Source organism: Montipora capricornis, chromosome 6, assembly GCF_036669925.1.
Source record: "Montipora capricornis isolate CH-2021 chromosome 6, ASM3666992v2, whole genome shotgun sequence".
Lineage (NCBI taxonomy): Eukaryota > Metazoa > Cnidaria > Anthozoa > Scleractinia > Acroporidae > Montipora > Montipora capricornis.
In genome coordinates this window covers 7,988,726-8,001,225 of record NC_090888.1, presented here as the reverse complement: position 1 = coordinate 8,001,225, position 12,500 = coordinate 7,988,726, and the positions used below count along the sequence as shown (strand labels likewise).

Below are 12,500 nucleotides of genomic sequence, written 5' to 3'. Positions count from 1 at the left end.
TGTATATATGTTGCCTAATAAAGTTTCCTCAAATGGGCTTGTCGTAACGGTCTAAATTTTTTGGCAAGCCCCGATTTTGCTATGATTTTTTCGTTTCTTCGTTCCGGAGTGGTGAGAGTAAATCGTTTCAGTAGTGTCTATGAAGCTAACAAAATTTAACTACATTTCAAGTTGTTTATTTTACTGCCTGGAAAAGCGCATAACAGTGAAAGTCGTCTATTTATTGCTTGATTCAGTTTTCTGGCTCCAATATAATGATATTTTGGACTGTTTGACTGAGATTTCAGTATGAAGAGAAATGTTACCAAGACCAATATTCATATACCTGAAGATCCTGCTTGAAGTCCTCCTTAGCAAAATGACAGACCCAAACAGACAATATATAGCAGTCAGGTTTTCAGGTTTGAGGAATCCATCCATGTTTTATTTTCGCAGGCCAACTTTTCTTTACATTTTCATTTTCCGGTGGAATCTTCTGTTTTTTAAATGTTAATATGTGTTCTGAGTCTAGACATGTGTCTAGTTTCATCCCCGTCGAAAGGGTATAAAACCCGAACAGCGGTAATTGTTGCTGTGAAAAGACCTAGCTGTGTGTATTGAACAAAATCTGAAAGTTTCGTCGGCGAAACAAATACGTTTGCTGAAGCATCAAAGACGGCTGTCGCAGAAGGAAGAAAGTGAAAAAGAAAAGATCGAATATTTCTATGTCGCATGTTCAAGGTTTTTGTACTGTTTACATTTGCTTTGGCTGATTAATCGCCACCTAATTGATTGACCAGAAAATCTACAATTATCATATGACCCGTACGGCCCCGCGCGCGCTTTCATTGCAAAACTATTGAGAAAATCCCCGTACGAGGGCCGTACGCGATGGTGTGAGCAGGGGCGGAAAAAGCCGTCCGGCCCTCATACGGGGATCATCTCAATAGTTTTGCAATGAAAGCGCGCACGGGGCCGTACGGGTCATATGATAATTGTAGATATGCGAACTAAAACAACTTTGTTGCTATATAAATCCCGACTTTTCAAAATGAGCGACGTAAGTGAACATTCCGAATTTTGTTACCCAAAAAAAAAAAAAGAAAAGGAAAAGCGCGGTGGTCATATGATAAAATGCTTATTGACCGAGTTAGGTCAGGCCGGACGGGAAAATATTTGGCCCTCGGTCATGGCGCATCGCTGCACTCGGTCCGTATGCCATGACCTCAGGCCATATATTTTCGCGTCCGGCCCTCCCACTTAGTCAATAAATACATAGTATTAAGTGACTTGAGTTTCTGTCGCACTTATGGCCTACTTGGTCTACTAGCCATTGAACCACAAGACAGTATACCATAGTTCATCTTACATTTGAATTTCTTGGAGCAGAAAGGTCACACAACATCGAGAAAGTGATCGAAGAACTTGGTGAGGTCGAACATGTTTGTTGACTATTGCTACGTCATATCCAAGATGGCGCTCTCCAAGTCACGAAAGAGGCAACTTCAAAGTGCTCTTGTCACATTTTTACAGGGAACTGGACAAAACGGCAATTATTTTTCGAATTTCCGGGGGAAGTTTTAGCAATTTAGAGAAACTTTTTCTAGACCGTACTTTCCCTTTAACCTCTCTTTATAAAATAATTAGGATAGTATGCCCACTCTCATTGGTCAATAGCTGTGTTTAAATGAGAGTATGGAAACACGGCTGTGACACCACACGAATTTTGATTGGTTCTGTAGCCAGACGTGCGTTTTGATTGGGTGGTAGGAAATATGAGCGTATATAAAAAAAATCTGTTTGAATCAAGAAGTAAAAAAACAGCATTTTCCTTCATTTTTCGAATCATCTTTGAGGAATATTTTATAAAAGCAATACTGGACTTTTTTCCGTGTTTCCATGTTGTGCAAACCCTCGACTGCGTCTCTGGTTTGCATAGCTGTCTCGAATTCTCCCAACTCCCCCTCGTGTTTAGATGAGGCTATGGAAACACGGAAAACGTCCTCTATTTCTTAAATTGTTAATAGTCAAGAAGCAGTGATCTTAAATTGGAGGTTACCACTCCTAAACCCCCACTATTGCCATCTGTTAGGACAAGTCTCTAGGCTAGGTTACTATAAACTGCAAATGAACTAGCATTAAAAGCAGCCAAAACTAATAGTAAAATTGTTCCAACTGATGAGCAGTTACGATATTTGGAGGTATCGATACCATGGTCCCGGTTGTTCAACAAAAGCTGCAACATCTGTATTTCAACTCGAATTTGAAATAGCAGGAAGTTGATTGTCTTCAAAAAAATAGAGTAAGTAAAAATGAAATTATATCTATGAAAACGTATAAAAATCGAAACTGTTTACAAAAAGTACAGCAGTCACCAGTCACATGAATTTATCTAAGTTTAGAAGGGTGGTTGAAACTCCTTTACTATAGTTAGTATTAGTAATCTAATGTGGAGAGGAAAAGAGTTCCAAAGTTTCCTACCAGTGAAAAAAAAGAGTAAAGACCGTAAGTAGTTGCCTTAACAGGTTGAATGGAGAGTTAACAGGACATTTATCCGGTTGATATCACATATATTCGAAACATATTGGTAATGAAATTGGGAGTCAAACCTTTGAAGGGCCTTTTAAATAAGATTACGATTTCTATGTGTATGTGCACCATGAGAAAGAAATATGGATAGGGGCACATGGCGCGAGTAGTTCAAAGGCCAGATAACTTTCTCTAGTGGGTAAGTATTGTGGCCAAGAACTGCCAAGGACGATTTAACAACCACCATGTAATTTTTTCGAACAAATAATGTTTCCAAAAGAAACTTAAGTCATTATCGAACAGTTTCAATCTGTATTAAGATTACAGGATTTTCTCACGTATTCGTATAGCACATGTACAAAGGCGCGTACGAAACCTTGAACACCCTTTAATTTAAATTAAACACCCGAAAAGTTACATGGTTGAAATGTTGCGTTTGAAGTGAAGCAATTTGAAATCATCGCAGGCTTTAAAGTATATTTCACTGAGGAATTTTTTTTTGCTCAAAAGACATTAATGTTTTAGTTCTCTGAACATTTATAAACAACTTAACTAAAGAGCAATTCTTTTTTTAAAAAAAATAGGCATACCGATGAAAATCAGTAAATTTCGAGCACCTTTTTCAAAAGTTGAGCATTATTTAAGCACTTCTTTGACATTTTTGAAGCACCATTTTCCAGTTTGCCAGCCCAATCAGGATAGACTTATCGTCAAATCATTTTTGGGCAAACTAGGAAATACGAGTCACCTTATAGCCTAAATTTTATGGATGCAAAGCTTAACTATCATAGATTTGTGCTATACTCAAACACTTTAAATAAGACCTATTAGAAGAGAAACAACGATTTTTCCAAAAGTGTTGAAAATCGCGATTTTTGGCCAAATGGCAAAAACAAACAAACAATGAAATGTGATGTACCACAGAGTAGTTCCCTTGGTCCTCTTTTATTCTTACTTTATGTAAACAACATCTCTACTGCTCTGATAAACGGAACTTTAATTACATGATTGTTAAATCCCCTAAAAAGAAATCAGGAAACATAAATGTTAAATTACCAAATAAAGATGAAAACAGTGAAATACGGACATGTAAAAAGTAGTGATAAAAAGCTAAACTTCCGACGTTTCGGCGACCTCATGACGCCATTATCAAGGAGTTGGAAATGAACATGCAAGTTCATAACGGTCAAGACTAATTTCCATCCCTAAAACTGACATTGGACATTTCGTAACAATTACATGATGCATTATGCCATGTTAATATTGAAAAGCTTACAGCTCTAAAAACAATGAAAACAAGCAGAATGACAGCACTGATCTACAGTATTTAGGTCTAAAAACCCCATTGAAGAAGGTTAACCTTTGTTTTGCTAGATACTATTATGTCAATACTCTCAAAATTCGACTTTCCGGGAGCTTGTCTCATTGGTCTAGAGGATATCGGAAACTGCAACGTGAAGCTATCGATCCCGGCTCAACTCTTTGATTTGAAGTCTAAAGTAGATTGTACGTCGTATAAGTTGAATAAAAAGGGAAATGTCAGTTTGAGGGATGGAAAGAAGTGATAACCGTTCATAGCAGGTACAAAATACTCCAAATTTGCATACGTGGAGGAGAGCTAGACAAAGACTTTAGCTCGGATTGAATCTGTTTGCACGTTCAGCTGTGGTCGACGTGACTATGGTAGTGGAGAAGTAGACCTTAGACCTTACTCTCCATTTGGGGTGCTCAGTTTAGGAGATGGGTGCTCATCCTGCCCTCAGTTTTAACATGGAGAAAGGATGGAATGCTTCCCTTTTAATACCTTTGTCAACTCAAGAGTTACTGACCAACGCTTGCAATGGTGCGAAATGGTATGAAATGACGTAACTCGAGTAGTCATACCATTTTTAAAATTCAAAAAATTTCCACAAGCATATGCATGGGCAAGGTCCCACCTCCCCAGGGGTTTAAATGCACATAATTAATTAAGAGATCAGGCAGCTTTTACCCCACACACCTTTTTACCTTCTAGAAGTTTTAAGAAATCGCCCATTTCATTGAATTATTTGGCATTGGTCCAGTCCCTCTGTGACAAAATATCACAAAATCAACAAGTAAAACTTTAAAGTAAAGAACGTTCCATTTGTTTGGTTCCAGGCCCTAGCAAGAGTCCATCACCCAAGAGTTAGATTTACCAAAATTGTCCTAGTCCTCATCAGCGTCAGAAAAGTGTCTGTTTTTGAAACAAGTTTTGCGGGAAAATAAACAATAAACAAATCGGCTAACTCAATGTTGTCCCGATTCAAACCCTTTGGGAATAAAGCTTTTTGTTCCAGGAATTTCCATATCATTTAAGTGTGAATGCTACATTAAAATTCTTGTAATTTCCAAACATTTCTACTTTCCTAGTTTGTTTTTTTAGCTTATAGACATTTGCCTCCCAAAACAATTAATTTGCTTATTTAGCTTTGGCCAACCTTACAGAAACACAGAAAATGCACATTCCCCGAGACTGTCACTTAATGATATTGTAAATGGAAAGTTGGTATTCTCGGTTTTCACATGACGTCACGACCGCCATGTTGGTGCCCTAAACAAAGAAAAGGCGGCCATGTTGGTGCCCCGACCAAATTCTCCGTGAATTTAACTCTATTATTATGCAAACGCTTCCTTTTGTTTTCGTTGAAAAACATGGCTGTTGATCACGTGAGTGAAAACCAGCAATAGCAAGCTAAAGAGTATACATGTCACCTGAGAAACATACCGCAAAAGCTTGGAGTTATTTTCAAGGGCCAAAATAACACGACGGCTAGATCCTGAGTTATGGAAACAAACCGTTTTGCCAAGTCCCTGATTTGTATCAAGTGATTAATTAATCCTGGAACAGATGCTTAAAAAACAAGGCACAAATGTAAGGACTTGGACAGTATCTTAATACTACTGAAATCTCATGGTACTCTAACTATAATTGGCATGATATCTTGTGTCTGACTGCTACTGAGGTATCAAAGATTGAATTGTTTTCAATAACTCATATAATCGAAGAAAGGAAAATAACATATCGACGTATCACAGTCCAAGTAAGTTCTTCACGTTTTGGACATCGTTTCTGAAAAAACAAAACAAGGAAGAAAGAAACAAGTAGTGGGTTAAATGGCAAGAACAAATTTCTTTCTGATTGACAAGTAAATAATATAACAATTATCTTAATTCATTCATTTAACTGTTTGTGCTAGAGTTAACAGCAACAATTCCTATTCACTGTTACTTTGACTTGTAGACTTGAAGACCTCAATAACTCACTTCACTTGACATAAGCAATCAACAGTCACCGATCAGTCTCACAGTCAGTCCATCATAACACGGGCTCAAACAGCTAGCTATCTGCAGGAAGCTGAAGTAGCTGACTCGGTGAATGCAGACATTATTTAATTCAGGTATTAGCCAAAGCAGTTTGAGGAAACATAACCACTCTGGCAACTGTTTTTAAAGCCGTTTTTCTGTGAAGAACGTACCTGCTCCTTTCGACAACTTCCTGGTTAAAAACATGTACAAAGTACATTCTTTTCGTGTTCGAGCTCTCCAAATTCAAAGGTGACATCATCGCCAATTAGCACAAAAGGCGCCCAGTATTTTATGGCCGAGTAATTCTTTGTCTCCTGAAGAGTTTTCATAGCATGGTGAAGAGCTGTACTTGCACTTTTGCTATTTCCCAAGTGTTGGTAGAAACTCTTCATGAACATGAAGGTCGCCTTGTCGTCGATTGCCCAGAGTGACACCAGAACAGACCGGGCACCAGCACACAGGAAAGCCCTGGCTATTCCCACAATACCCTCAGATTTTACCTCTCCCTGGCCACTATGACAGCAACTAAGCACAACCAGTCTTGCCTGAAGACGAACTGCTTGAACATCGCTCAACGATAACATGTAATCTTCTTTTTTGGGGATCTGGGATTTGCGTTCGGGATTTGGGGCCAAAGCAATTTCTCCAGATCCGTCATTCCCATGTGCAGCAATGTGGATTAAGGCAACTGACTTCATTCTTTTCAGCACCTCAGCTTTGGTTGCATTTTTTCCTGTAAGAGGCACGGTCTGCAGAAGTTCTCCAATTATATCCACCTCTTTTTTCGCACACGGCAGCTGTCCAAACATGGGTTCACCAGTGCCGTAAGTGACTTCGCTCAAGCAGGGATCGCCTACAAGCAGCGCCTCATTCTTACTTTGGAAGTTATCAGGTGTCATAGTGATCAATTTCAAAGCAGTCAGCGAGGGAATTACACGGATCCTTACAGAGTCACTCATTGCAGAAAAAGGAGCCAGGCAAAAGTGTCCATCAGGAACAAACACTAAGTCATCACCCTGGATCAAGTCCGCTATAGGACGTACTAAGACATCATACAAGGGCTGCAAAGAGTGCAAAGAGAAACTCAAAGACTGAAAAGTTTCTTCAACACCTGCCCTACTGCTCGAGAAGTCGCTGCCTTGTCTTTCAAGTGAACGATTCTCGCATCGCAAAACGGCCCCTGCATTGATCTGTTCTAAAGTACTTTTTATCAGAGACTTGGGAGTTCCATTTTCGATTTTCTTTTGTCTAAAATTTATCCCGATATCATCTCTTAGCAACCAGAAGCTGATCGTGTTTCCTTCAAGTGCTGTGAAAGCAGTTTGTGAAGGTAGATCTTTCATAACCAAAGAGATAGTTACCTTCGTCGTAGGTTTGTCATCAATGCTGTATTGCATCTTTAAAATGTCTGCCAAAGCCTGTGCTCGTCCTTGCTCAGCAGCATACAAAGCCTCATCAACCTCTCCATTCTTCAAGAGTGCTGTCCACAGAGCAATGTACGCAAACCCCTTTGTGTCACGAAAGCTTATTTTCCATGCATCCTCTGACTGAAGAAGACACCTAACTTCATCAAAATAATAAATGCTTAGACGATAGTAATTAAGAGCTTTGCTCAAGGAGCCAAAAAATTCATGAACATGACCAATATGATAACATGCGATTGCAAGCCCTATTCGGTCCTCTGTTTCCTGGCAAATACTAAGATCTTGATAGTGGTACTCTATGGCTTGCTTGAAATTACCAAGACTTTGATAAGCGTGGCCGAGATTGCCATAAGCTCTTCCTTCTCCGGCCCTGTCCCCTACCTCTTTTGCAATACTAAGATGTTGATGGTGGTACTCTATGGCTTGCTTGAAATTACCAAGACTTTGATAAGCCTTGCCGAGATTGCCATAGGCTGCTCCTTCTCCTTCCCTGTCCCCTACCTCTTTTGCAATACTAAGATGTTGATGGTGGTACTCTATGGCTTCCTTGAAATTACCAAGACTTCCATAAGCATTGCCGAGATTGCCATAGGCTGCTCCTTCTCCGGCCCTGTCGCCTAACTCTTCCGCTATACTAAGATGTTGATGGTGGTACCATATGGCTTCCTTGAAATTACCAAGACTTTGATAAGCGTTGCCGAGATTGCCATAGGCTGCTCCTTCTCCAGCCCTGTCCCCTAACTCTTTTGCAATACTAAGATGTTGATGGTGGTACTCTATGGCCTGCTTGAAATTACCAAGACTTCGATAAGCGTTCCCGAGATTGCCATAAGCTCTTCCTTCTCCGGCCATGTCCCCTACCTCTTTTGCAATACTAAGATCTTGATGGTGGTACTCTATGGCTTGCTTGAAATTACCAAGACTTTGATAAGCGTTGCCGAGATTGCAATAAGCTTTTCCTTCTCCGGCCCTGTTCCCTACCTCTTTTACAATACTAAGACATTGATGGTGGTACTCTATGGCTTGCTTGAAATTACCAAGACTTTGATAAGTGTTGCCGAGATTGCCATAGGCTGCTCCTTCTCCGGCCCTGTCCCCTACCTCTTTTGCAATACTAAGATCTCGATGGTGGTACTCTATGGCGTGCTTGAAATTACCAAGACTTTGATAAGCGTTGCTGAGATCGCAATAAGCTTTTCCTTCTCCGGCCCTGTCCCCTACCTCTTTTGCAATACTAAGACGTTGGTGGTGGTACTCTATGGCTTGCTTGAAATTACCAAGACTTCGATAAGCGTTGCCGAGATTGCCATAGGCTGCTCCTTCTCCGGCCCTGTCCCCTACCTCTTTTGCAATACTAAGATCTTGATGGTGGTACTCTATGGCTTGCTTGAAATTACCAAGACTTCCATAAGCGTTGCCGAGATTGCAATAAGCTTTTCCTTCTCCGGCCCTGTCCTGTACCTCTTTTGCAATACTGAGACGTTGATGGTGGTACTCTATGGCTTGCTTGAAATTACCAAGACTTTGATAAGCATTGCCGAGATTGCCATAAGCTCTTCCTTCCCCGGCCCTGTCCCCTACCTCTTTCGCAATACTAAGATGTTGATGGTGGTACTCTATGGCTTGCTTGAAATTACCAAGACTTTGATAAGCGTTGCCGAGATTGCCATAAGCTCTTCGTTCTCCAGCCCTGTCCCCTACCTCTTTCGCAATACTGAGATGTTGATGGTGGTACTCTATGGCTTGCTTGAAATTACCAAGACTTTGATAAGCGTTGCCGAGATTGCCATAAGCTCTTCCTTCTCCGGCCCTGTCCCCTACCTCTTTTGCAATACTAAGATGTTGATGGTGGTACTCTATGGCTTGCTTGAAATTACCAAGACATTGATAAGCGTTGCCAAGATTGCTATAAGCTCTTCCTTCTCCGGCCCTGTCCCCTACCTCTTTTGCAATACTAAGACGTTGGTGGTGGTACTCTATGGCTTGCTTGAAATTACCAAGACTTCGATAAGCGTTGCCGAGATTGCCATAGGCTGCTCCTTCTCCTTCCCTGTCCCCTACCTCTTTCGCAATACTAAGATGTTGATGGTGGAACTCTATGGCTTGCTTGAAATTACCAAGACTTCCATAAGCGTTGCCGAGATTGCAATAGGCTTTTCCTTCTCCGGCCCTGTCCCCTACCTCTTTTGCAATATTTAGATGTTGATGTTGGTATTCTATGGCTTGCTTGAAGTTACCAAGACTTTGATAGGCATTGGCGAGATTGCCATAGGCTGCTCCTTCTCTGGGCCTGAAACCCACTTCCTTAAAAATGGCTAATGCTTCTGTGTAATTTGTTATGGCCTGATTAAAGTCAGCTGTGCCCTGATAGTATGTACCAAGATTGAAATAAGCCAAACCCTTGCCTTGTCTGTCTCCCTCCTTTCCTGCAATGCTAAGCTCTTCCATAAGTTGCTTCAAAAGGTCCAACTTTTTATCCACCATTGTTGATAATCAAAACCAGGAAGTTTTTCTCAGAAAATCTGGGGTGCACCTAGAAGATAAATGAACGAAAACAAAATAGATTCAATGCTCTGAGTACAGGATGCTAAACTGGCACAGCAAGATTAATTGAACAGTGAAGGAATAACTTAACCCTTGCGAATTAAAGCTAGGAATTCCTAGGAATTCCTAGGATTTTCTTAAGAATTCCTAAGAATTCCTAGGAACAAAGGTGTGAATTTTCACGGTAATTGGAACATGGAATTCCTAGGAATTCCTAGAAATTCCAAGCTTTACTAATCTTGCTTGGTGAGCGTGCATAATTCCTAAGAATTCCTAGGAATTCCTAGGAATTGTTTTACCCTGGAATTAATTGGGCTAAAATTCCTTTGAATTCCTAGGGATTCCTAGGAATTGTTTTACCCTGGAATTAAATTGGACGAAGATTCCTAGGAATTCCTAGGAAAACTTACTTGTAGCTGACTCAGTAAGAAATTTTATAATAATCTTGTAGAGCTCACATTAGATTTGATACTACACAGGAATATAAAATAACAACAATAATTCCTCTGAAATCATTAAATTTTAATCAAAACGTAATATCTATTAAATTGCACTTTCATTAAATGGGTACTTTTATACCATCATAATACAATTAAATAAGATCTATGAATCAATTTTGCATACATGTAGTTGTATTTTAGTACAGTCAAATTAACTTCATAAAATTTTCATACGTATTTACTTAACAATTTAATATTTTTGTTAATAATTTTGTCATAATCATCAAATTTCCATTTATATAATCAACTCTTTCCCGATAAATAATTAGAATGGAATGTAAAAGTTCTCTTCAATAAACGTGATCAGAAAAGTAATGAAATTTTCTTACATCCTCTATTTTATGGACATTGAAAACAGCAATAACAGAGTTGCAAGTTTCTAATGAACATTCAATGAACGTGAGACAAATCATCTGTGTAGCTAAGATGTTCGTTATAACCTCTCGAACTTGCGTTGTTTGCCCCCTCAGAACTGTGTAGCTAATTTGCATGATAAGAGCAAATCCAACATGGCGGCCATCATGAACAAGATCTATTCAAAGTTGATATTTAGATTAGCAGTTGGAAAATATGAAGAAATTCCTTGATATGTTTTTCTTCACATAATGTACTTTTTTGAGCTTTTTAAATGTTTTGTCTTCATGTTGAACCCAGAATGAAAAAAAAAAAAGACGTGAAATTACTGATCTTTTGGGCTCGACTAGGACACAAAATATCAAGAGACCAAAAGGATTAAGGTAATTCCCTTGAAATTGTTCTACTATGACTGTCTCACTTCATCTGGAGTGAAGAGGTGAAAAAGTAATACTTTCAATCCCTCAAGGGGCTTTGTTGTGTTTCTCACCATCTGAAGCAACCGGGTCTGAAAGAAAAATGTTAATTTAGGTTTAATTATTACCAAAAATTTAATCTTATCAACTGATGTAGTTATCTGTAAGTGCACAACTCAAAGTGTTTATAACCATGTGAAGCAAATATAATAAGTAATAAACATCTTGCTAACCTGTTTTTGTGGGGAAAGAAACTTTAAGGAAGCAATTAATCAAGTACAATTAGCAAAGAAATCACATGTTACACATGTCATACAATGTATAGGGAAGATATATGTTTGAAATCACCCTCTTTGTTATTCCAATGAGCCACCCAAGTGGGCATAACAAATCTTTCTTTGAGCAGCTGCACGTAAATTACAATAGGTGATGTAATTGATATCTTTGTTATTTTTTCGCTAAATCAGGCACACATTGATTTTCAATTAAAAATTGAAGCGCAGCCAGGATTAGGCATATTAAAATACAATAAAAAACGTTCTCTGGCTCAAATTCAAATAGCATTTTGATTAGTACTTCGGGCTACATGACTTGCTCAGCTCGTTAATTTATCAGCATTGTGACTAGTGACTAGCCTGTGAAATGCATGGGACGAACATGAACGGGCCGAATTGGAAAGGGCGAAAGGTATGTAAGTTAATTCCAAGAAAGCTATGGAGGTCATAAAAATGATTTGTGGAAAACCTGGTGCATCATATAGACTTTGTTCAAATAACCGGCCTTTTAAGTCCTAGGATCTAACGGGAAATAACTTTGCTTTCAAGAAAGGAAATGATACAAGTTATCACAAGTGGAAGGTGAAAGAAAGCAGACAATGGACACGCAGCATGAAATAACCGCCTGTGAACGCGCACTGAATGCCATGCTTTTTAACAACAATCGCCTGACTTTAACAATAATGAGTTATATTGAATACTTTCACTATTAACAAGCACGGATATTTTTCACATTATGAAACATACTTACCAAAAACTTTAAGAATTGTTGCTTTGTAAATGGCGAGCCTTCCTTTGTTTGAACCGGTCGATATTTCCACGTGAGTGCCTTCTTGTAACTCGCCATTGCCAACAACTTGCTTTTCATTCACCGCACTGACAGTATCCTCGTTCTCCCATTGAACAACAATAAAAACCATCTTAACTAATTGTAAAGGCCACAAAAATCGATCCACGATATTCAAGTAAGGGCGCCAAAACCGAATGAAAAAGGCTTCTTTGTTTCGAACACGAGGTCATTGGCTCAAACGGTAGATGCCTAGTTAGATGCCTCATATATGCAACATTAAAAGAGAATCCGCTGGATTATTGCAGAAACAAGCAAGAAGAGTCACGAAGATCGCACGAATAACTTCGCCGATTCAGATTATA

General features: G+C 39.2%; 1 protein-coding gene across 3 annotated transcripts in view; it reads right to left on the bottom strand.

Moving 5' to 3' along the window:
* LOC138051401 (tetratricopeptide repeat protein 28-like) overlaps positions 1 to 12,500 on the bottom strand; it is a 695,954-nt gene that overhangs the window by 73,490 nt on the left and 609,964 nt on the right. Inside the window, exons 12-13 of one of the 3 annotated variants that reach the window (XR_011132793.1) lie at positions 9,665 to 9,792; positions 2,882 to 5,599 (exon numbers count right to left, since the gene is read on the bottom strand). The exons of 1 other annotated variant lie outside the window; for it this stretch is intronic. Coding sequence is in view for 1 of the 2 variants with exons in the window: in XM_068897590.1 (XP_068753691.1) it covers positions 6,030 to 9,700 (3,671 nt within the window). In the remaining variant the exon portion in view is untranslated. Of the gene's footprint in view, positions 1 to 2,881; positions 5,600 to 6,005; positions 9,793 to 12,500 lie in introns of those variants that run through there. One more of the 3 variants, XM_068897590.1, reaches the window with a different exon arrangement.